At 35.0% G+C, this 24,824-nt stretch overlaps 1 protein-coding gene across 16 annotated transcripts in view; it reads right to left on the bottom strand.

Annotated features, from left to right (window-relative positions):
• Positions 1-24,824, bottom strand: part of LOC307195594 (uncharacterized protein) — a 920,801-nt gene that overhangs the window by 456,020 nt on the left and 439,957 nt on the right. For 14 of the 16 annotated variants that reach the window (XR_013830873.1, XR_013830874.1, XR_013830876.1 and 11 more), the window contains one exon: positions 12,339-12,374. The exons of the other annotated variants lie outside the window; for them this stretch is intronic. Coding sequence is in view for 1 of the 14 variants with exons in the window: in XM_079939800.1 (XP_079795926.1) it covers positions 12,339-12,374 (36 nt within the window). In the remaining 13 variants the exon portion in view is untranslated. The remainder of the gene's footprint in view (positions 1-12,338; positions 12,375-24,824) is intronic. 16 annotated transcript variants of the gene reach the window in all.

Raw genomic sequence — 24,824 nt, 5'->3', positions numbered from 1 at the left:
ATATGGCCTTCATTATGTTGAGGTAGGTTCCCTCTATGCCCAGTTTCTGCAGAGTTTTTATCATAAGTGGGTGTTGAATTTTCTCAAAAGCTTTTTCTGCATCTATTGAGATGATCATATGGTTTTTCTTCTTCGATTTGTTAATATGGTGTATCACATGGATTGATTTGCATATATTGAAGAATCCTTGCATCCCTGGGATAAATCCCACTTGATCATGGTGTATGATCCTTTTAATGTGTTGTTGGATTCTGTCTGCTAGTATTTTGTTGAGGATTTTTGCATGTATATTCATCAGTGATATTGGTCTGTAATTTTCTTTTTTTGTAGTATCTTTGTCTGGCTTTGGGTGATGGTGGCCTCATAGAATGAGTTTGGGAGTGTTCCTTCCTCTGCAATTTTTTGGAAGAGTTTGAGAAGGACGGGTGTTAGCTCTTCTCTAAATGTTTGATAGAATTCACCTGTGAAGCCATCAAGTCCTGGACTTTTGTTTGTTGGAAGATTTTTAATCACAGTTTCAATTTCATTACTTGTGATTGGTCTGGTCATATTTTCTATTTATTCCTGGTTCAGTCTTGGAAGGTTATACCTTTCTAAGAATTTTTTTCATTTCTTCCAGGTTGTCCATTTTATTGTCATAGAGTTGCTTGTAGTAGTCTCTTAGGATGCTTTGTATTTCTGCGGTGTCTGTTGTAACTTCTCCTTTTTCATTTCTAATTTTATTGATTTGCGTCTTCTCCCTCTTTTCTTGATGAGTTTGGCTAATCGTTTATCAATGTTGTTTATCTTCTCAAAGAACCAGCTTTTAGTTTTATTGATCTTTGCTATTGTTTCCTTTGTTTCTATTTCATTTATTTCTGCTCTGATCTTTATGATTTCTTTCCTTCTGCTAACTTTGGGTTTTGTTTGCTCTTCTTTCTCTAATTTCTTTAGGTGTAAGGTTAGATTGTTTATTTGAGATGTTTCCTGAGTTAGGCTTGTATTCCTATAAACTTCCCTATTAGAACTGCTTTTGCTGCACCCCATAGGGTTTGGATCGTCGTGTTTTCATTGTCATTTGTCTCTAGGTATTTTTTGATTTCCTCTTTGACTTCTTCAGTGATCTCTTGGTTATTTAGTAACGTATTACTTAGCCCCCATGTGTTTGTGGTTTTTTACGTTTTTTTCCCTGTAATTTATTTCTAATCTCATAGCATTGTGGTCAGAAAAGATGCTTGATTTGATTTCAATTTTCTTAAATTTACTGAGGCTTGACTTGTCACTCAAGATGTGATCTATCCTGGAGAACGTTCCATGCACACTTGAGAAGAAAGTATAATCTGCTATTTTTGGATGTCCTATAAATATCAATTAAATCTATCTGGTCTATTGTGTCATTTAAAGCTCGTTTTTCCTTATTAATTTTCTATTTGGATGATCTATCCATTCGTGTAAGTGAGGTGTTAACATCCCCCACTATTATTCAGTTACTGTCGATTTCCTCTTTTAGAGCCGTTAGCAGTTGCCTTATGTATTGTGGTGCTCCTGTGTTGGGTGCACATATATTTATAGTTGTTATGTCTTCTTCTTGGATTGATCCCTTGATCATTATGTACTGTCCTTCTTTGTCTCTTGTAGCATTCTTTATTTTAAAGTCTATTTTATCTGATATGAGTACTGCTACTACAGCTTTCTTTTGATTTCCATTTGCATGGAATATCTTTTTCCATCCCCTCACTTTCAGTCTATATGTGTCCCTAGGTCTGAAGTGCGTCTCTTGTAGACAGCATATATATTGGTCTTGTTTTTGTATCCATTCAGTGAGCCTGTGTCTTTTGGTTAGAGCATTTAATCCACTCACGTTTAAGGTAATTATCGATATGTATATTCCTATTACCATTTTCTTAATTGTTTTGGGTTTGTTTTTGTAGGTCCTTTTCCTTCTCTTGTGTTTCCCACTTAGAGAAGTTCCTTTAGCATTTGTTGTAGAATTGGTTTGGTGGGGCTGAATTCTCTTAGCTTTTGCTTGTCTGTAAAGCTTTTGATTTCTCCATCAAATCTGAATGAGATCCTTTCTGGGTAGAGTAATCTTCGTTGTATGTTCTTCCCTTTCATCAATTTAAATATGTCATGCCACTCCCTCTGGCTTGTAGAGTTTATGCTGAGAAATCAGCTGTTAACCTTACGAGAGTTCCCTTGTATGTTAGTTGTCATTTTTCTCTTTCTGCTTTCAATAATTTTTCTTTGCCTTTAATTTTTGCCAATTTGATTACTATGTGTCTCAGCGTGTTTCTCCTTGGGTTTATCCTGCATGGACTCTACACTTCCTGGACTTGGGTGGCTATTTCCTTTCCCATGTTAGTGAAGTTTTCAACTAAATCTCTTCAAATATTTTCTTGGGTCCTTTCTCTCTCTCTTCTCCTTCTGGGACCCCTATAATGCAAATGTTGTTGCAGTTAATGTTGTCCCAGAGGTCTCTTAGGCTGCCTTCATTTCTTTTCAGTCTTTTTTCTTTATTCTGTTCCACAGCAGTGAATTCCACTGTTCTGTCTTCCGGGTCACTTATCGATTCTTCTGCCTCAGTTATTCTGCTATTGATTCCTTCTAGTATATTTTTCATTTCAGTTATTGTGTTGTTCATCTCTGTTTGTTTGTTCTTTAATTCTTCTAGGTCTTTGCTAAACATTTCTTGCATCTTCTCTATCTTTGCCTCTATTCTTTTCCCGAGGTCGTGGATCATCTTCACTATCGTTATTCTGAATTATTTTTCTGTAAGGTTGCCTATCTCCACTTCATTTTGTTTTTCTGGGGTTTTATCTTTTTCCTTCATCTGGTACATAGCCCTCTGTCTTTTCATCTTGTCTATCTTTCTGTGAATGTGGTTTTCATTCCACAGGCTGCAGGACTATAGTTCTTCTTGCTTCTGCTGTCTGGCCTCTGGTGGATGAGGCTATCGAAGAGGCTTGTGCAAGTTTCCTGATGGGAGGGAATGGTGGTGGGTAGAGCTGGATGTTGCTCTGGTCGGCAGAGCTCAGTAAAACTTTAATCCACTTGTCTGCTGATGGGTGGGGCTGGGTTCCCTCCCTGTTGGTTGTTTGGCCTGAGGCCACCCAACACTGGAGCCTCTTTGGTGGGGCTAATGGTGGACTCTGGGAGGGCTCACGCCAAGGAGTACTTCCCAGAACTGCTGCTGCTTGTTCTCACGGTGAGACACAGCCATCCCCCACCTCTGCAGGAGTCCCTCCAACACTAGCAGGTAGGTCTGCTTCAGTCTCCTGTGGGGTCACTGCTTCTTCCCCTGGGTCCCGATGTGCACACTACTTTGTGTGTGCCCTCCAAGAGTGGAGTCTCTGTTTCCTCAAGTCCTGTCAAAGTCCTACGATCAAATCCCACTAGCCTTCAAAGTCTGATTCTCTAGGAATTCCTCCTCCCATTGCAGGGCCCCCAGTTTGGGAAGCCTGACGAGGAACTCAGAACCTTTATTCCAGTGGGTGGACTTCTGTGGTATAAGTCTTCTCCAGTTTGTGAATCACCCACCCAGCAGTTATGGGATTTGATTTTATTGTGATTGAGCCCCTCCTATCGTCTCTTTGTGGCTTCTCCCTTGTCTTTGGATGTGAGGTATCTTTTTTGGTGAGTTCCAGTGTCTTCCTGTCGATGATTGTTCAGCAGTTAGTTGTGATTCCAGTGCTCTTGCAAGAGGGAGTGAGAGCATGTCCTTCTACTCCACCATCTTCAACCAATCCTATTCCTGCTTTTTAATTGAGTTGTTTAGCCATTTACATTTAATATAATAATCAATATGGTTAGGTTTAATCTAGCAATTTGTTTTTCATTTTCTATTTCTTCCACATGGTTTTGTTTCTTCTTTCCTTTCTTTCTTTTGTTTGACTTTTTTATATTGAGTGATTAAGTTCAGTGCTTTTTTTGTTAGTACATTTGGCTGTACTCATTCAAGTACCCACCCATTCAACAGATAATGCAGTGATTAGCCCCACCATATACCAGGCTCAGTACCATGTAGTGGGGAGTACAGAGGTGATTAGGACAGACACTGCCCACTCAGAGTTTCTTCCATCAAACATTTAATTTTTTTTTCAGAGACTATATTTTATAATTCTAGAACATTCATCAGATTCCTATTTATTAATTCCATTCTGTATGAAGTACTCAAGAGAATTTTTATTTTCTTAAAAGTATTAATTGCAAATACTTTAAAATTATTTATCCTAAATTTCAGTATTTCATGATCTGTGGCCCTCTTTCTTCTGTTTGTTTCTTTCTGGGATTTTGTTTATTTTTTTCTATCTCTTAAGGATGTATGGTATTTTTTTTTCAACTGAATTCCAGATATAGAGTATAAAGATTTAAAGTCTCTGTATCATGTTATAATATTTTTTCCAGGCAGGCAGTTTGAGTAGAACAGACCATCTACTTAGGAGTGAGATGATCTGAGACTGGGTTTCAAAATTTGTGAGAAAATTTTGAAACTTTTTTTCAAGGTCCTTTCTCCTTGGCAGGACTTGATCTCCTATTTTTGCCCCTCAGCACGGTGAAACTGCAAAAAATCTCTGCTTATTCTTCTTGATTTCTCGGACTCCCATCTTACAATGTTTAGGAATCTGCAAATCCCTCAAGGACAACAGTGGCACAGAATATCAATTTCACCTCAATATGTTTTCCTTTTCCTAAGACCTTAGCTCTTCAAAACCTGCCTACTTTGGTTTCTCTACAATGCCTCCAGTCAGCTAGTTTTTGTATTTCCAATAGCTTTTATATTGTTCTCCAAGCAAAGGCTGTTCTGATAATAGGATACTTTATCATAGTTCAGGAAAAAAATATCAGTATATCTCTTATAGGCTTTTGGGTTCTAATAAAATGATTTACATATTTGTCTTACATCCACTACTAGATTATGAATTTCTTATAGGCAAGGACTCTGACTCATTATCTTTAGTTGTTCAGGGACTGAGATAGAGTCAGCTGTCAGTAATTATTAAGGTTTTCAGTTACATCTCTTATTTCTGTCTTAAAAAAATAAAAAGTCTGCACACTTCTCTTCTAAACTACTTACTCCCCCCCACACCCCCACATATCTCTCTACCTGCTACTCTCTGGATTGGTAGTATCATCGTTCCATTCTATCCTCTGATCTCCTTAAAAAACTATTTTAAAATACTTCAGGATTCTTTTCTTTCCTGACACTAACCAGGTGTGATCAGAACATAATCTATCATCTCTCAGTAAACATATTCTTAATGCCCTGAATGCTTTAAATGAAAAGTCAGTATTCTTCCTCCTTCAAACAGACTGTGAGCCCCTTGACAGCAGAAGCTGTCCCTTTTGCTTAGCATATATCCCCTTACGAAGTGGGTTCAACACCAGGTAAAACAATGGCAGTTTGAGAAATGTGGTGCTGGTCACCTGCAAACCTCAGAAAGGGGGCTAAGTTATATTTGAGTTGAATGGGAATAACAAACTATAACAGAATTAATGAAATTTCTCCAATAATATAAGCACAATGGAGACTTTTCATTAATTTAATCTGTCATGAATGCTGGCATTTATCTTCATACCCCTAGAATCTGTTTTCTAGGCAGAAGATCCCTACTCTTTAATAGAACTTGATGGTAAGCTCCGAATAACAAACCATAACAGAATTAATGAAATTTCTCCAATAATGTAAGCACAATGGAGACTTTTCATTAATTTAATTTCTCATGAATGCTCACATTTATCTTCATACCGCTATAATCTGTTCTCTAGGCAGAAGATTCCTACTCTTTAATAGAACTTGATGGTAAGCTCCGAGGTAAAGTTGTATCCAGAAAGGTTAATCTTTATGTTTAAGTGCTTCTAAGCATTGAAGTTCACAGTAAGTAAGCTTTTAATCAGCAATTACACATAGTAAATATATAAATATACACATGGAGAGTAAAATATCAGTCTAATTGTTTACCCATATGCAAAGACTGATTGAAACAATTCCTACCACCTCACTTAACATTCAGAATTTTATTGGGTCTACTCCAATTCTACCTTTACATATCAGAACAAAGACATGTGGAATTTTAAAAATTATATCAGTCTTTGAAGATTAGCAAACATGCCCCTTCTGAGTGTCACTTTTATCTAATTCAGCATCATTTGCCTGGTTTAAATCTTTAAAATAACCAAAAAAAAAAAAAAAAAAAAAGGTGAAAACACCTGCACAAAAGAATGCTCAATTCAACTAGTAGACAAAAAAGGGGAAAAAGGAAAAAAAAAGTAAACATGGCACAGTAGGAGAATAAAGCTTCTGGGGAAAGAAAGCAAAGCTGTGTGACAGATGGAAAGGTCTCAATGGATGAATGGTACTACTACAAATAAGTAGCAGGCAGCCAGAGGGAATCAAATAATAATTATGGAAGAAAAATGAGGGTTAAAAAAGAAGAAAAGAATGCTTTGACTCAAGCTACAGATTCTATATTAATAAAATTTCCTATATTTAAAATATATTTAATTACACATTCACAAAAGGTAGAAAATAATTCATGTCAAATAGGGTAGACAGTTGACAAGTGAACCAGTATAGACAATATAAAAAGCTCAACATGTCCTTGGAGAGGAAGGAATGCATTCCACAATTTGTACTGGCATGCCCCCAAACCTGAACAGATTACTTTCTGACGATCAATATCTGTAACCACCAGAGGCCTGTTAAAGAGTTTTTTAAAAAATCAGCTTCAAAGAGACCTGGTCCCCAGCTTACATTTTACTTTTGCCAGTGGGTGCTGAGGTAAGAGTTTTGGACAAGGCTCATTTTTCTTCTCTTTACAGGGCTGTGTACTGAATATGAAGTACCCTAGCATGTTCTCAGGCTCTAGTCAGCTGGATTCAAGCTCTGTTTATAGATACTGTGAAAGAAGACCAATTCCCTTCACCACCCTGAAATCAGCCTGTGCATATTCAACTCAATGAAAATTGCTGGCCACACTTTAGCTGGGATTCTAAAAGTAAGTGCTTATTCATCAATCTGATTTTAGCCTAATGTTGAGTATAAGTGGAGTATTTTCTATTTGAATCAAGTGGTGTTACAGTTACTTGACTTGAAAACCTAGAACATTTCCTCCCTTCCCATTTCTATAATATATGCGAATATCAGTGAATCAAACAATAGTTTTCCTAACACATTTCTATCCATAATAAAATAATTAAAAATATATTTCTAACAGTGCAGGAAATTTAAAACAAATAACAGGGAGAGCCACATAATTTCCCCATGCTTAACCACTGTAGAATACTCACTTCAGTCTAGAACAACTGTTTCTAAAACATTACACTGCAGCACTCTACTTTGAGACATTCTCCTATTAAATTTTACATCATTAGGTACATTTGGGTACCCTATATATTCTACCCTTCTCTGGGCAGTTGATAACTCACACTATCAGGTGAACAGCTCTGAGAGGTTCCACAGCAAATGAATCTATTTAGCTCTTTTTAACCCAGCATTTCTCAAGTGGATTTGAATCATAAGTTATTTAAAATCCTAAACAACTTTAGGGTACATCCATCTGGAGTCGTTTGTCAAAATTCTGCCTTGGAGTTCACTCAAGTTCATGATCATTTCCCCTTTGACTAAAATAATTTTTTTTCTAAGTAGTGAAAGTGAAAACTACAGAGAAGGCAGAGAATAATATTTCTCCTCCACCTCATCTAATATCCAGAACCTGTCTACCTGAATAAATGTTTGCAAGGAGGACAGCAATGGAGGGGGAAGAGAAAAGCCTCCCTTATTATAAGGATACATCTTATCACTCTCTGCTCAATCCCTCTCAACCTGCAAGTGACTGTTTTATTAAAAGTAAACTCGAGGGTGATAGATGAAAAGAACAACTGTAGCCTTTAATCACAAGGCTATGGCATTTCAGCAGTGTTGGTAGATGGAGGGAATAGTGAAATCATTGGAGACTTAAACAAATGGATTAGAAAAGGTCCTGAAGTGAGTTGCTGGATATATTTCAAAACAGAAACTTGATTAACTAATGCACAAAATGCAAGTGAACTCTTCCAATCAATAATCCAAAATTCCTAAGTATGATATCTGGATTGTGATATTTAAACAAAGTATGCAAATAATCAATGTGAGAGTTTCTGTGTTTGAAAAATAAAGTGGCAACATTGTATAAATTTCAGATTGTTTTATTCTTTACCCTTTATATCATTATTCCTATAAGATGTTCTGCAAAAATTCAGTCAAGTAAAGTAAATTTAAGAATCCTGAATATGATATCTCATAGTTGAACATGTCTAACGCAAATTATCATTATAAAGGTCCTGGGAAGTCCTGCAATGCAGAAGGGCTTTGACCTTTGCTTGCGTTTTTCTCTAACTTAATGGAATGGAGAGCAATATTTCCATAGTAAGACTATTCATATCCTAAGGTATACTTTAGGAAATAGTTTTCAAGTGTTTCTTACAACAGATTATGCTTATAAAGCTATGGAAATATAGAATGGTTTACAATGCTTGGGAGAGTGTCAAATGGTAATATATTAAAACAGCATATCTCAAAGTATGATCAAGGAAATCTTAGCTTCCCCAAGACCCTTTCAGAGAACCCATGAGGTCAAAGCTCTTTTAATAATACTAAGATGTCATTTTACCTTTGCATTTTTGCATTGTTTCACATATGTACAGAGGAAATTTCTAGTGAAAATAAATATTGCTAGATGTAATCCACATAAACAAAATATTTTTGGAATGTTCAATAGATTTTAAGAGTTAAAGAGGGTCCTAAGACCAAAAAGTTTAAGAACTACTATTTTAAAGTAAACATAGGTCTGGGTAATTTTTTAAAAAGGTGGAGAGCCTACTATAGAATTTGAAAGTTTACTTTCAAAGGTAACTTCTTCACATTTTAATAGGCTTTGGATCAATGAGAGAGGGCATTCTATGTACATATTTTATTGACCAATGTAACCTAAAGCACCTCCAATATGACAATAAACTCTGTTAGTGCAGAATTTAAAATAGAAATGGTATGACCAAAGAGAGATAAACATTTTAACTACCTATTTTTTTAAATGTATTTTATTTTGTGCCAGGCATTGAGCTGGGTAAATCTGTGTGCACGAGACAGTTTGTAGTCTGCCCTTTTGGTGATAAAGCACCTATGACTTTAAGCAGAGATACACAAATATACCTGAATCTAAACCTACAGTTATTAAAGATAACAACTCATTTAAAAATTAGTAAGAAAGCAGCATCCAAAAAATAGTCTTATTTATTTTCTCATTGGAGTCCTATTGAATATAGTCAAGTAAGTTTTTTGTTTTTTGTTTTTTTTGGTATAATCATGCACTTTTTTAGTCAGTGGGCATGAATATGGAGCAACATGCTAAGTGATGAGAAACAAGACAAGTTTTGCTGTCCATTATCCTCAAACACCTTGCTTCATGGCATGAATCTTTGGTAGCTACATCCTATTAGACACTAGACTAGGCTCTGGGGGTATACTGATGAATCACACAGATAAGGGCCTTGCCTTCATTGGGTTATAATTGAGGAGATATATACAAATAAAATTAAACTTCAGGAGCATGCTGCTATTACCTGAATATGGAGAACCTAAACCTGGGACATTAGAGCATTATTCACCCCCAAAATGTGACATCCAATTGAAACATGAAGAATTAGGAGAAGTTAATGAGGTATGAAGTGTGGTGAAGAGTGCTCAAAACCCTGGAGGTAAGGGAGAACATGACATGTTCAAAGAACTAACAGAAGTAACCGTAGCGGGATTGTGGAGTGTGTGTGAGGGCAGAGGTGAGAGCTGAAAAAGAGACAGGCTTAAGGAAAAATCTCTTTCTTAGCCTATGTTAAGGAGACTGGATTTTATTCTAACAGCAACTAAAGTTATTGAAGCTCTTTAAGTAAGAGAGTAGCATTATGAACTTTGAGTTTCATAAAGATCACTCTGGCTACTTTTTAGAGAATGATTAGGAAGAGGGCATGACTTGGGACAAGGAAATCAGTTAAAAGGACACTGCCCCATCCTTGAAAAAGACAATAATCACAGCCTAAACTGACGTAAGAATAGAGACCAGAGGATCATTTTAAGAAGTATTTAGAATGTTGAATCCATAGAAATTAGTCATGAGCTCTTAAAGTGAGAGAAAGAATTGAAGTACAACAGACAGGCTTGGGGGCCTGAACCAATGAGAAAGGGAACACAGGTGACAGAAAACCTAAAGGGAAACATGAAGAGCTGAATTTTTATATATTAAGTTTAAAGTTAAAGCAATTGTATATTCAGATGTGGAACTAGAAAAGCTGTCTAGAGTAAATATGTAAATGTGTGCTTCACTGGCATGTAAATGGTAATTCAAGCAATAGAAATGGATGAGATCTCTAAGAAACACTGCGGGGTGGGAATAAGAGAGGGCCCAGAACTAAAGCCCAAACCACACCGATATGGTAATTGGTGGTATGATAATAATCTTCTGAAACACTTAAAAAGTATCCTTTATTAACAGATTATTAAAGTCAAAGACTTAAGAAAAGCTCCATTTCTCTGGCTTCTTTTTATCTGTATACCCCTTCTGGCACGCACACACAAGCACGACACAGAGCAATCTAGGATCTTGCACAAGTAATGGCTGATTGTGCTGAATGCTTACTACAACCCAGACCATGTTCCATGCATTATTTCATATCATATCTCACATATGTAGTAGGTAGTATTACTATCCTCATTTTTAAATGAAGATACACATGTAGAGTCATCAAGTAACTTAAGGATGGCTATACTGTTAGCAAGTAATGAAGTCATGAAGTGTAGATAAAGAGATTAAAGAAGAATTAGGTAGATCTGAAGAATAGTAAAAGATCCAGGAACCTCTGTTTTCAAAAGAATATCTCAAGATGCTGATACCTAGAATGAGTTGAATCCTAAATGACCTTCACTTTTCCCAACAAAATTAGATTGTGCTGCTTGGTGGCACGCTGGAAACAGTTCCTTCTAGAAAGCATAGTTTTACAGCTTTCCCCCAGGTTCCCAGGAATGTGGCCATGTGGTTAAGAGGCTTGAATCCCTTATTACACATTTTCCTCTCAATAAGTTCAGCATTACTTGAAATTTCTATTCTTCAACCCAGATAGTGCCTCTTGTATTACTGGTTAATCCCAGATTCCAGCTACAGTGAGAATTACTATATGTGAAAAGAAATCAAGATTTATGCTTATTTCAGTGTACCTACTCTGTGATGGGAGAGATCATTTATATCATTTCGAGAGGAATCTGGTTTCAGAGTTATTTTCTATTTGTACTTTTGATACAACAAAGTAACATAAGACATTATGAACTCTTTCCATGAGGTCATTTTATATTCACCATATATAATAACCCTAGCAGCAACCAAGTTACAAGCATCTTCTCAGTAACTCTAGATACCAGTTTACAATAAGATAATGTCTATATTTTCAAAAGGAAATAATTCTGGTCTAAATATTCTATAATCAAAAAGTTCCATTTTAACGTAGTAAAGAAATAAAAGTTCCATTTTAACATAGTAAAGAAATAAAATCATTATGCACACAAGCTCTTAAGAAGTGTAATACATGGACACCTCTTTGAAAAATTCACAGTGTGTTCCAGCTGATTAAGATTAATAAACATAAATGCCTCATAATCACTATATTAAAGAAATAGAAATCTCTTTTTTAAAAGAAAGATAATACATAAATATCAAAATCTTATTGACAAAAACAGCAGTGCGAAATAAGGAAGTCATTAATTGCGTGTTAATTTATTTTATCTTTTAAAGTGGGGATGTAGGGGCTATCAATAGATATTGTTTCTAACTTACAGAAGAAGAAAATATGTCAAGAAAAATTAAAAACAAGAAAACTGGAAAGAAACAGCACGGATGGGTTGAAAGAAAAAAAGAAAGCTTGAAACATGTCAGAAATTAAGACAAACATATCAGATATGACATTTAATGACAAAAACTTCTCTTAGGAGGAAAAACCTCAGAAAAGATAAAAAACAAATCTTGGTCATATGATATTTATCACAGAAACATCTAAAACAAAAAGAGTTAGAAAGATTAAAATAATAAAATAAGTAAATATCCAGACAAAGGCAAACAATAAAAAATTAAAAGTAGAAATGAGAAATAGAGTTGCATTTACATTTAAGACACAAATCGCAATGTATACACTTTTCTTATTCTGGAATGCTGACAAGGCAAGGGGAGCAGGTGAATCTGAAGAAGTCAAGCAGATAGTACAAGAAGGTCCAATATCCATCAGTTTAAACTAGAGAAGGGGCTCTGTGGACTATAGTAAGGAAATGACAGCTGAGAACCTCTTACCTCTTGCCTGGATGTTCCTCTCCCCAGATTAGACTCCTGAAAGAGAGGAGGAGAGAAAACCTGATATCCATCCATTTTTGGTATCCATTGTATTAGGACCCATGACAGAAAGTAGGTCCAGTTACAGAAAAATAAAATTATATTTATTATTCATCTTAGGTTATGAATTGTGATTAATAACATCTATATTAGTTATTATTATTACATAATTTAATTAGCATCTTCATAATGAAGAAAAAGAAACATAGTACAGTCAAATCAAGAGATTTGGGAGAATACAAGGAGAGCAATACTTCCTTATGTTCTAACATCATTTTGTTTTGAATAGGATTTGAAGTAAAGAATGAAATTACGTATTTATCTAAACTGAGACTGCCCCTTTGAAACAGATTGGAAACAATGTTACTACACTGTAGGAAAACTATTCAGCTTATATAACACCTAGAACACATTGGATGCCAGGGCTTTGAAAAGGAAGGAATTTAACTTAGCCCAAGTTGATTCCAAAACAGCCTCTTCGAGTATATTTGTTCTAATCTGAGTGTTGACAGCATGTAGCAGTTAGGCAAAAAGTTGAAGAGGGAGAGTGGCAGAGGGGAGGGTATCTGGGCCGAGATAGCAGCATTAGCAATGGCGTGGTGAATGCAGAATGAGGGAGTATAATCAGCTCTAGATGCCCAGAGGCACGTGGACACACAGAGCAGGCAAAGCTGAGGCTGGATAAGTTCAAGGGTAGAGAATGGAGGATCTCAAATGCTATCAACTGACTGTGAGAAAAAGTCAGTGAAAAATATCAAGACGATATATTTAAGCTTTAGTTATATTACGCTTAGAGTATTACAGAGAAGGCTTTTGCAGGTGGACAGACTAGAGGCAGGTTTTGCAATTATGCAACAAAAATAGCTCAAACTGATAAGTATTTCTTCTGATCTGCTGACTTGTACATTAAACTCAAATTGAAGCTCCCCATTATTTTTAGAAGTTATCATCTTAGGAGAGGAATAGGTAAGGAAGCCAGTAGGAGAATTAGAAGGGTGAGATACACAATTTCTGGTAATGATAATTATTGGTCACCAATATTGATCATTTAGAGTCTCATTAAAAATTTAAACAGATTCTCACAAGAGAATTAGCAAAATTGAGGGTGGAGTTGAATAATTAGAACCAAATGACATGTGGGGAAACTGATTTGATGTAGATATTGTGAAAGAATTTTTAAGTTATAATTTGCATTAAAGGATTAAGGGTGTAAATTATTATTAAAATACAAGCAAGCTATTAAAAATAAATTTCATGAAATAAATTCTTAGAATAAAATTGCATGAGTGCAAAATATAATTTTAAACAGAAGCAATCATATCAATCTAGTCCCTGACATAGGACACTATATATAGTTTGCTCTCAGCAATCACCCTGTCAACTTAAAAAAAAAAAAAGGAACAGGAAAGGAAAAAGAGGCACTTAGTCACCACGTAGGTCCTGATTGACAATTCCACTCAAAAATACTGAAATTAGACTAATTACTAGCTGGAAGAAATATGGAAGTTTTTGAGGGAAGAATATTTGTTTCTGCTATCTCTCCCCTAATAAAAAGGGGTCTGAATTGACATGAACAGAATGAAGGCAAAGTCTGAAATAAATAAACAGATACAAGGAAACAGTCTCTCCTGTTTATTTTACCTTCGATTCAGCCCAAGGCTAATCTTCCAAAGTGTATTTTGAAGGGACTGCTAGGTTCAAGCAGGTATTAAGTTAGGAATCAAGTTAGTTAGCAGTAAAAGAGACCAAGAATATGGTTATTTAAAAAACTGGTTAGATAGATCTCATATAAGAATCTCATAAATCTGTTGACCTTCTCCATAGAAAAATACTTTTATGCATAATATTCTATGGCGCTAACAGAAAATCCGAAGCCTATCCATGGAACCTGTAAGATTCCAAATTCTCCACATTATAAAACCACATATCTCAGCAAACTAAAAATAGAGAACTTTCTCAGCTAGATAAAGAGCACTTTAAAAAACTTACAGCTAACGTCTTACTTAGTGGTGAGAAATTTGAAGCTTTCCTGTTAAGATCAGGAAAAATGCAAGAGTGTCCTCTCTCACCACTCCTTTTCAACATCATTCTGGAAGTATGTAGTATTAGCTTACTATCTAATGCAATAAGACAAGAAAGGAAATAAAGGATATGTAGATTAAAAAGAAATAAATATAACTGTTTTTAGATGACATGATTGTCTATGTAGAAAATCCAAAAGAATAGAAAAAAATAGAATTAATAAAAGATTATAGTAAGGTTGTATAATACAAGTTTAATATACAAGAGTCAATTGCTTTCCTATATAACAACAATAAACAAGTGGAATTTGAAATCAGAAGTAAGATGCCATGCACATTAGCCTTCCCCAGAATTAAGTACTTAGGTACAAATCTAATAAAATCAGTCCAAGATTTATATGAGGAAAACTAAATCTCTGATAAAAGAAATCAAAGAACTAAATGAGTGGAAAGACATTCCATGTTTATGGATAGAAAGATTCAATATTGTCAAGATATCAGTTCTTCCCAACTTCATCTAGAGATCCACTGTAGTCTCAATTAAAATCCCAGCAAGTTATTTTGTGGATATTGAGAAACTGATCCTAAGTTTATATGAAGAGGCAAAGGCACAGAAAAGACAACAAAATATTGAAGGAGAAAAATAAAGCTGGAAGACTGACACTACTTGACTTCAAAATTTACAATAAAGCTACAGTCATCAAGATAGTGTGGTACTGGTGAAAGAACAGACTAATAAATCAATGGAACAGAATAGAGAGACAAGAAATAGACCCCATAAATGTAGTTAACTGATCTTTCACAAAGTAGCAAAAGCAATAATAATGGAGCCAACATAAAATGCACATGTATGTTACTGAAAAATCTGTCATGTTATATAAGACATTTATAAGTCTACTGTCTGCTTTTTCTTATCTAAACAAAAAATTAGCTCTACGTATTACTTTAAATAGAAGAAAACATTTTTTTCTATAAAAGACAGTCAGACATTCCATAATAAAAAGGAAGAGCGTATATAGCAAAAGTATTTATTGATTAAGTAGCACTGCAGTGTTCTGATTCCTGGGAAGAGTAATATTTCATTTCTTAGCACATAACAAATACACAAAAAATTCTGGAAAATTAATTAATATACTCTAAATTACTAACTTGGAACTGTGCTGTATAAAGCCATCATCATCACTATGACTGTAATCAACATTGCCACCATCATCTTTTCCTAGAAAGTTAACTTGTTGTGAGTCCAGTTCCTCACATCTCCATTAGACGATAGAGCCAACAGTTTGCCTCTGGCTCCCACAATGGTTCTTACTTTTTCCCTCCATTTTGACATAACTAAAGGAAACCCACACTCTCATGAAGAATTAATTTTGTATAGCAAAGATTCTTATGTTTTCTTGATTCTAAGGCAGTGCTTTCAATGTTTTCCCATTAATCATAGTTGCTTTGAAGTTTTGTAGATATCCTGTATGGATTTTAGGAAGTCCCTTTTGTTCCTAGTTTTACTAAAACTAGGAGTCTCTATTTTGTTGAAATTCTTTTTTGCATCTGAAGATATGACCCTATGATTTATCTCATTTAAGCTATTAAGATTTTAACTATAATAATTGTCTAATGTTAAGCAACCTTTTATTTCTGAGACAAATGTATAGTTTTTATACATTACTAGATTTGGTTTGCTTAGCAACTTTTGTATTTATTTTCATGAGTAATCAGCCTACAATTTTTCTTCCTTTGCACTGATTTCTCATGAATTAGCTTTAATAAATGTATTTTTAATCGCTTATCCATTAGATAGATAGATATATGTTTACTGATATGTTATTCATCAGTATTTTACTTTGTATATAATCTCTTTTATATTTGTAGTTTTACCCCATTTTCATTCTTAATGTTATTTATAAAAATCTCTACTCTTTTTGATTAAATTTTCCTAGAGTTTTGTCTATTTTAGTAGCTTTTCTTAAGTATTTTATCGACGCTCTCTAGTATTTATTTTCTATAACACTGATTTCTGCTTTTAATTCTTTTCTCCAATCTTTTCCTGTTGTTGTTTTTTTTTTCATAACTTTCTCAATTTAGAAGGTTAGACTTTCTTCATTTCTAATGTAAACATTTAGGGCTTTACATTTCTGTCTAAGTTCCATTTTAGCTGCATCCCAGAATTTTTGACATGTAGTATTTTTTAAATAATTCAGTTCTAAATATTATCTAATGTCCATTATGAATTGTAGTTTTTGTTCGTTGTTAATGCCTAACTTAGTTGCACTATAGTCAAAAGTGCGGGCTTTATGACACTAATCTTTGAAATTTGTCAAGTTAGTTTTTATAGCGTAGCACATGGTCAATTTTCATATATGTTCCAGATGTGCTTAAAAAGAATGAATAGTTCAGACTTGTTGGATGAAGTACTTCATTTTCTGTCCATTAGATAAATTTGTACTTGGGCTCCTCAAATTTCAATACCCTACTACTTAATCTGCCTGATTTGTCATTTACTTGGAGTTAAATTATATAGCAATAAGGTAGACTTGTCAATTTTACTTTGTAGCTTTGCCAATTTTTCTTTAAATGTTTTGAAGTTACATTATTAAGTTCATAACATATAGAATTATTGTTTTCCTGAGGTTTGAAACTTTTATCATCATGAAATAATCTTCTTTATCTGTTGTAATGCCTTTTTGCCTTTCTGTCTGTTTTGTTTGACCTTAATATAATTATACCAGATTTCATTTCATTAGACTTTATCTGATACATATCTTACTTTACTTTAAATTTCACATTTCTCTATCTATAAATTTCCAATGTGTCTCTTGTAACCTGTATACAGCTAGACTTTTTTTTTTTAATTCTGAAAATGTTTTTTAACTGGAGAGTTTAGTCCATGTACACTTATTTTATTATGTTTTCTATTTGTTTCACTATTGCTGGATTTCTTTCACCTCCAATTCTGCCATATTTTACGGGTTTTTTTCTTTTGTAACAAAGCAGATATATAATGATATGTAAAAATATGCTTTATAAAATAATCATAACTGGGACTTCCCTGGTGGTCCAGTGGTAAAGAATCTGCTGTCCAATGCAGGGGATGTGGGTTCGATCTCTGGTTAGGGAACTAAGATCGCACATACCACAGGGCAACTAAGCCCACGCGCCACAACTACAGAGCCCACGTGCCCTGGAGCCTGCATGCCGTAACTAGAGAGAAGCTCAGGCGCTGCAACAAAGAGCCCACGCATTACAAGGAAAGATCCCCTGTGCCTCAACGAAGATCTCACGTGCTGAAACCAAGAACCAATGCAGCCAAATAAATAAATATTTTTAAAAATCATAACTGGTACTCTACATGGGGCACTTTATATATATTATCCCATTTAATCCTTACAAGAACCCTGGGATAGAGTCATCTCAATAAAACAAAAAGACACTTTTATGACTCTCAGTACTTAGAAAATTCCATGGGTTTGGGGAGCTGTGAGCCAGGAACCATGGATTCAGATCAAATATATATGAGAAATATATTTTGGTCATATGAATGATGAAAAATATATTTTTCTTATAAATTATAATATTGAAATGTTATAAATAGTTTAACTTTTATTTGGGGCTATTATTTGGAATATAATGAAAAATGTGAATTGAATTCAGACACTGCTTTCCCCAAAATTTTCTTTTGCTAAGCATAACCTGTGCATCTGTGCCTTATAATCACTTTTCCAAAGTACACTATAATTTTATGCAATAATTTTGTGAAATCATGATATGTGTTCTCAAGCAATAAGGGTATACGGGATTTGAATTTGCATCTTATTTATTTCTCAGATAAAAGCTTTCTACTCTAAGAGTGTCTCACAAGGCAAAAATACCTGGGTTTTAGATTCTTTGCTTAATCACCTAGCATGTGTGAAACTGTTAAATAACACAAGAATGCCATTTCCTACAGAAATGAAACCAAAGTTTCACCTTGGGATGAGTATAGTGTGACAACCAGATTTGAAGTAATCCGAAATGGTAGTCATCTTCACTTGGTGAGTTTAACTATAACATTCCAAAATCATTCTAGAATCTATGTAATTTTAAAGAAATAAAATTGTTCTAATTTTAAGTAATTAATATTGTAACATTGACAAATACTGTAACTACTCAACCTTGGTCAAATTCTATATTTATGCAGTTGTGCAACAGATGCCATTCTCCCACCTACAATTTCTTCTTGATTTTTTTGAGAGCCCATAAAAGCCTTTTTCAATAAACTCTCCTAGTCAAACCCCACTTTTACTCTTTTTTTGAACTTCTGATTTTCATTTCTATATCTTGCCCTTCTTCATACATAATGTTTTAAATAGTTTTTACACTGCAGCACATATTTCATCTCCTCAGATGAACTGTAAACTCCTTAAAGGCAGAAGGCTTATTTTCTATTATATTTTACTATCTAGGTGTCTTTTTTTTAAAAACATCTTTATTGGAGTATAATTGCTTTACAATGGTGTGTTAGTTTCTGCTTTATAACAAAGTAAATCAGTTATACATACACATATGTCCCCACATCTCTTCCCTCTTGCGTCTCCCTCCCTCCCACCCTCCCTATCCCATCCCTACTATCTAGTATCTTTAAGTATAACTAGAGAGAGAGTTTCAGTGTTCTCCTACATTTTGTGTTTATGGCATGCTCTGGAATATGGTTTTGGGTGGCATCTTAAAGGATAAAAGAATCAAAATTACCCTCCATTACTGAACAATATTTAGAAAACAGTAATGACTACACCATAACAGTGACTCATCTAGGCTACAAAAAAGGCTGTATATCCACCATACCATTGGCTCGCCCTCTTTTTACTTGTGTTGTTGGCTTTGAGCTGCTTGAGAAGAACTGTCTATTAAATAGATCTCATTTTTTTACATATGAATGGTGTCAGGTTCTTCCATGTAAACATAAACATGAAATCCTTCTTGGTGCTAACTTAAATTTCACCTTGCCCCTTTTCCCCTACTTCCAGGAAAAGACACATACTCTGCCTTGTGACATGATGGGCCCACCTCAATAGTCTGTGTAAAAGAAGGTCACAGGTTATTTTGTAGAAAAATAACACTTTTCTATATTGATTTGAACATGGTACAGCATGGCACACCTCTTAAGTCCCACACACAGGGTGAGAAGTACTGTAAGTTGACTCTACAAAAGCATAAACCAGAGCAAAATTTTTGCACTTAAGAACATTAAAACCTCAGATAAGACAACTGTGTGAAACTGTAAAGCACTGCAACCAACATATAGCTTTACTCTGAGCAATATAATAGTAGAGGTGTTTTAGACCTAATACACAGAGTTCTAGGCGTAATTCTGTTAAGCAGCTTTACATTTTGCCATTAGAACTATTTCCCTTCTATGTTAAGCTTTAATATCCTTTCAAATGCATTAATGTGTCCCCAGAACAGACTCTCACAGACTCCTGCCTGCTTTGAATATTTCCATTTTAATAACAGCTTCAGATCTTCACTCAGAGCTTTATATACCCCTTACTGTCACAGAGGCTTGTGAAAGACAGAAGGAAACAGCTCGTCATCCACAAAAGTCATCCAATGTACTGTTGTTTGCTTTAGAATACAGCCCACAGGAAAATTAAAGAGGAACATCATTTACATTTGATTTTCTCTATCCTTTGGGCTCATCTCTGAATATTTCTAGAGGAATTTTCTAAGTCCCTGTAAGAACTGCTTAAATCTTTTCCTTTCTGAGAGTGACTAGAGCTCCATACTGAAAGAGCTAAAGTCTCTCTCTCAGACTTCAGAAAGGCAGAATAGAGGCAAGTGTCGTTTTAGACCTTCATGGTATGAGGTCTTATAAGCAGACTTGCTATTCAGTGGCACAGCAGCTCAGAGATAAGGAATACCACTTCACCAAAGCAGCAGGGTTGAAACAACTTTTGTGACAGTAGTGATAGTTCTTCAGGCTTGTCTAAAGGGAAAAGTGAGCATTTTATGTTTTGTGAAATTTCTGATCGTATCATTAACCACTGTTACGCTTAAGGGAAAGTCTGAAGAGTTTAAGGTAATGATAATTTTGGAGTGAGGGAGAGGGATAACTTAAAGCAAACTGGAAGAATAGTCCAGATATAATGAAGACCTAGGAGGTCTTCATCAAGAAAAATAAATACAAAATTGGAACAAGTGAGAATGATTGTGAAGACACCAAGAGGAAGGACATGGGGGTAGGGAAGGAACAATAAACTATCAGAGGACAGAGGAGCCTGTGCACATATTGTATTTTGTCCATATTACTTATGTACAAGTATCATCCTATTTCATATTCCACTCTCAAAAAATGTGATTTGTCAAAGATGGTTAAACTCTCTGTTCCCTTACTACATCTTGGTTCATTTGAAATTGCTAATGAGAACACAAGAAGGCAAAGCTATATACTCTAAGCTGATGGCTCACTCTGACACACTCTCAAGAACAGGAATGACGTTCAACATTATGTGACCAGGCTCTGACCTAAGTGGTGGTTTGGAAATGAGTTACTGTGTCACTCATCTTGATGACAGTGACCCATTTGAAGACTTAAGCTCTTCACCACACACACTAAACAACCCCAAACGATCTTATCTGATTGATTTTACTTGGTAAGCTGAAAATAACTTTGAAGAGCTATTCTATTTCACTTTAATTAGCACATGTCTTTAAAGAGTTGAGCATCTTTAAAAAAAATAAATACTATTTTTTTTTAATTATTTGATGTATCTAAACAACCAAATCAGCAACCATTTCCTGGACTCTGAATGTTAATATCCAGTTGCTTGTCACCTTTCATACTGATATAACACAGAAAGCTCCAACTCAATACATTCTAAACAAAATTTAACATTTTTATTCCCAATTTTCTTCTTTCTTGTCTCTTTCTATTAATAATGCTTTATTCTGCCAGTATTCCAGGCTCAAATCCTTGGAGTTACCTTTGAGTCTTCTCTCGCAAACAAATCTCACATTTTAAGTTTATAATTTTTGCTTCCTGATATTTTATACTCTAAATCATTTATGTTCTTACAACTACTACTATAAAAATGGTCTTCAAAGAACACCAGATGATTTATTGAGGGAAGAAAAAAAAACACATCAGAATTTCTACTTTAAAAAAACTTCATTTTGGGCTTCCTTGGTGGCGCAGTGGTTGAGAGTCCGCCTGCCGATGCAGGGGACGCGGGTTCGTGCCCCAGTACAGGAGAATCCCACATGCCGCGGAGCGGCTGGGCGCGTGAGCCACGGCCGCTGAGTCTGTGCGTCCGGAGCCTGTGCTCCGCAACGGAAGAGGCCACAACAGTGAGAGGCTCACGTACCGCAAAAAACAAACAAACAAAAAAAAAACAACTTCATTTTATTCTATTTTTGAATATATGCATATATATAGATAGATAGATTGATCTAGATATATATACATATATCTACAGAGAAAGAGAGAGATTTTTTTCATACTAAAGATATCCAACCTAGCATGTCTTCCAGCCAGGTGTAAGCCTTCTCTGCTTCTTACCTGACTTGTTGCAATAGTCTCTTATTGGTTTTCAGTCTCAAGTCTCAGCTCTAATGGAACCAGGCAAGATGGTATTGATTGGCCATCTGGTACATTTTGACCGCAGTTCTTTGCTCTTACCATTTTCTCCACCTAACGTATCCTTCCACTCCAGTGACACCTGTCCCATCTTACCCCATCCTTTTGGACTCAGTTCAGATGACTCTTTCTTAATCCTCTAACTGAAGTGATCTTTTCCTTCTCTAAATATCCATGACAGGGATGCCCATACCTCTTTTATGGCAGGCTTCACAGTTAGCATAGTTATTTAATTTTTAGGTATTTGCCCAAGTATTCAATTGCAAGATTCTCAGGGAGAGAGTCCATGTTTACATACTCCTGTACACTGGGCATAGCCAGCACAGCACCTTACACATAGTAGGTACTCAACATACGTCAGTTTAACTAAGTAATTAAAATTATGAATAGCAATTTCCTTAACTTCCTCCAAGTTGCATTGCAGTTTGTGTTTTCTTAAGGCTACTTATATTTTTAACTACAGTATATACTTGGTAAAGGATTTCACAACTCTCTAAATTAGCCCATGGTGATTACCCCTATTGTGCAATTTACCACTATTTTATTAAGGCAAGATTAAAGATAATACTTCATTGGAAGAAGTAACAGTGGCATTAACTTCTATTTACTTTGACATAATAAACCTTTAATAAAACATGGGCAAATTGCATTGAGGGGGGTAATTAATTATTCTAACATAAAATTTAAAGGGAACTTAATTTCTTATTCTGCATGTTTAGTGCTTTAAGATTAGTGTCATTAATGTCCTTTTTCTCATTTATAGAGGATACATAAAAATGTTCAATGCTTTCTGATTTGTTTTCTCATTAAATAATTCTGAATTTATATTCAAGTTCATAAACATAAGAACACAACTTGAAGATGCAACAGTTTTTCAGAAGTAAATATCCTTACAGAATGTCAGGGCAGGGAGAGTTTTGTGGGAGAGATTTTACCCCAAATCAAAAAAAAAAAAAAAAAAAGTCATCCTTGTCTACATTTTGAGTGTTGAATCAAAGAAAATTCTTGTTTGTTTTATATCCTCTGGCTTTATTACATCAGACAAGCTTCAAAGGGGCAGAGCACAAAGAATTGAAAAATAACACAGCTGCATATTGCAATGGAGTGTTCTGCCTCTGCCTGTGTTTTGTTGTTCATGTAATACTTTTCAATAAATAAAGATGTCAATCAACTCTCTTTGCAGCGCATCACATTTCAGATTTAAACCACTTCAGACACATCAGTGCCCCAAGCTCATGCATTTAACAGATAAAAATTCAGCTTTTTGTCAAGGCAGAATGCAATATTGATTGTAGGTGGTATTTAGGCAGAGGAGTGGCAGAGCAATATTATCTTCACAGTCACATATAGTCTACTATGGAGGCATAACATAAAGTGCATTACACTCTGTGTAAAAATGTTTTCCTAATGCTAAGCATTGATTAATACCCATTTCCAAACACATTCCTGAGAAAGGATTCCACATGCAGCAAATTGTAAGGGTGGCAGAGGGGGGTTAGAAACACATGATAGCAATCATGAAAACTTTGATCACTTGATTTGATTCTAGTGCTTTGTAAATGAGCATAATTATTCAAACATGCTTCATTAAAAATCATGACTGTACAAGTCCTTCGGTTTAATGATCCAAGTATATACCGCGTGAGCTAAGCTTTAACTAAGAATACCAACTGGGTGCTAGGAGGCTATGAGAGAGATATTTTTCTTAAAATCAAGAGAAAGTGCAAAAACACAAACTCTAAAAACGAAGTCAGGAAAAAATCTAAAAGTTAGACCAGTAGTGAATTTGGTGGGTTATATTTTTCTACTTATCTTTACATCTATCTGAATGTCTCTTGGGGCCACCAAAGGTTAGATACCATGTCACTACTAAGCTACTGGAAGATTGGCATACAATTCCTGTAAATCTCAAACTAATTATTGATACATTTGAATTTTAGGTGTCACGGCTACTTTTGACCTTTGAAGGTTGGCTGAAGAAAAGTTTGACAGTTCTGGAAGTGTTCACAGATACTAAAAGAGGTTTCAAATTAATGAAAAAGGGAAGAAAAACTAAATGATGCCAAAGATATTAATAAGACTACTGTTATTAGAAAACATTTAATTATGTATGAGATCTCATTTAATAATAATGTCAGGGCTTCCCTGATGGCACAGTGGTTGAGAGTCCACCTGCCGATGCAGGGGACACGGGTTCGTGCCCCGGTCCGGGAAGATCCCACGTGCCGCGGAGCAGCTGGGCCCGTGAGACATGGCCGCTGAGCCTGCGCTTCCGGAGCCTGTGCTCCGCAACGGGAGAGGCCACAACAGTGAGAGGCCCGCGTAACGGGAAATTAATAATAATAATAATGTCAATTTCACTTATACTGCAAGATACATAAAGGACAATAAAGACAGCATACAAGGTACTCTGTCATTTTGGTTGTTCTGCTAATATTAAGTATTAACCTAAACAAAAGTGAATCATGTTTATGGAGTTAAAATACAGGGTATAAGGGGGATGAGTTTTAAGTTAAATTAATCTGCTCCTAAATCATTCAGATTCTGAAGCATAATGGGTAATTACCAAGACTCCCTGATTTTATATAGTGTTTATGATAACATGGAGTTGGTTTAAGAATGGATTGTCACTTTTCATATCACTATTTTTTTTAATTTTTGACAATTTATGTAGCATCATCAGAGACACATTTCAAAGAGTTTATAACAATTTTAAAGCAGATTAAATTTTAGAGTGTAATGTATTTTTAAAATATATTTTATTTAAATCTACAGCTATATTGCCAAATATATTAAGCACTATAGAATTAAAATGCA

The sequence above is a fragment of the Stenella coeruleoalba genome (assembly GCF_951394435.1).
Source record: "Stenella coeruleoalba genome assembly, chromosome: 12".
NCBI classification, from domain to species: Eukaryota; Metazoa; Chordata; class Mammalia; order Artiodactyla; family Delphinidae; genus Stenella; species Stenella coeruleoalba.
This window is presented reverse-complemented; position numbering and strand designations above follow the sequence as displayed.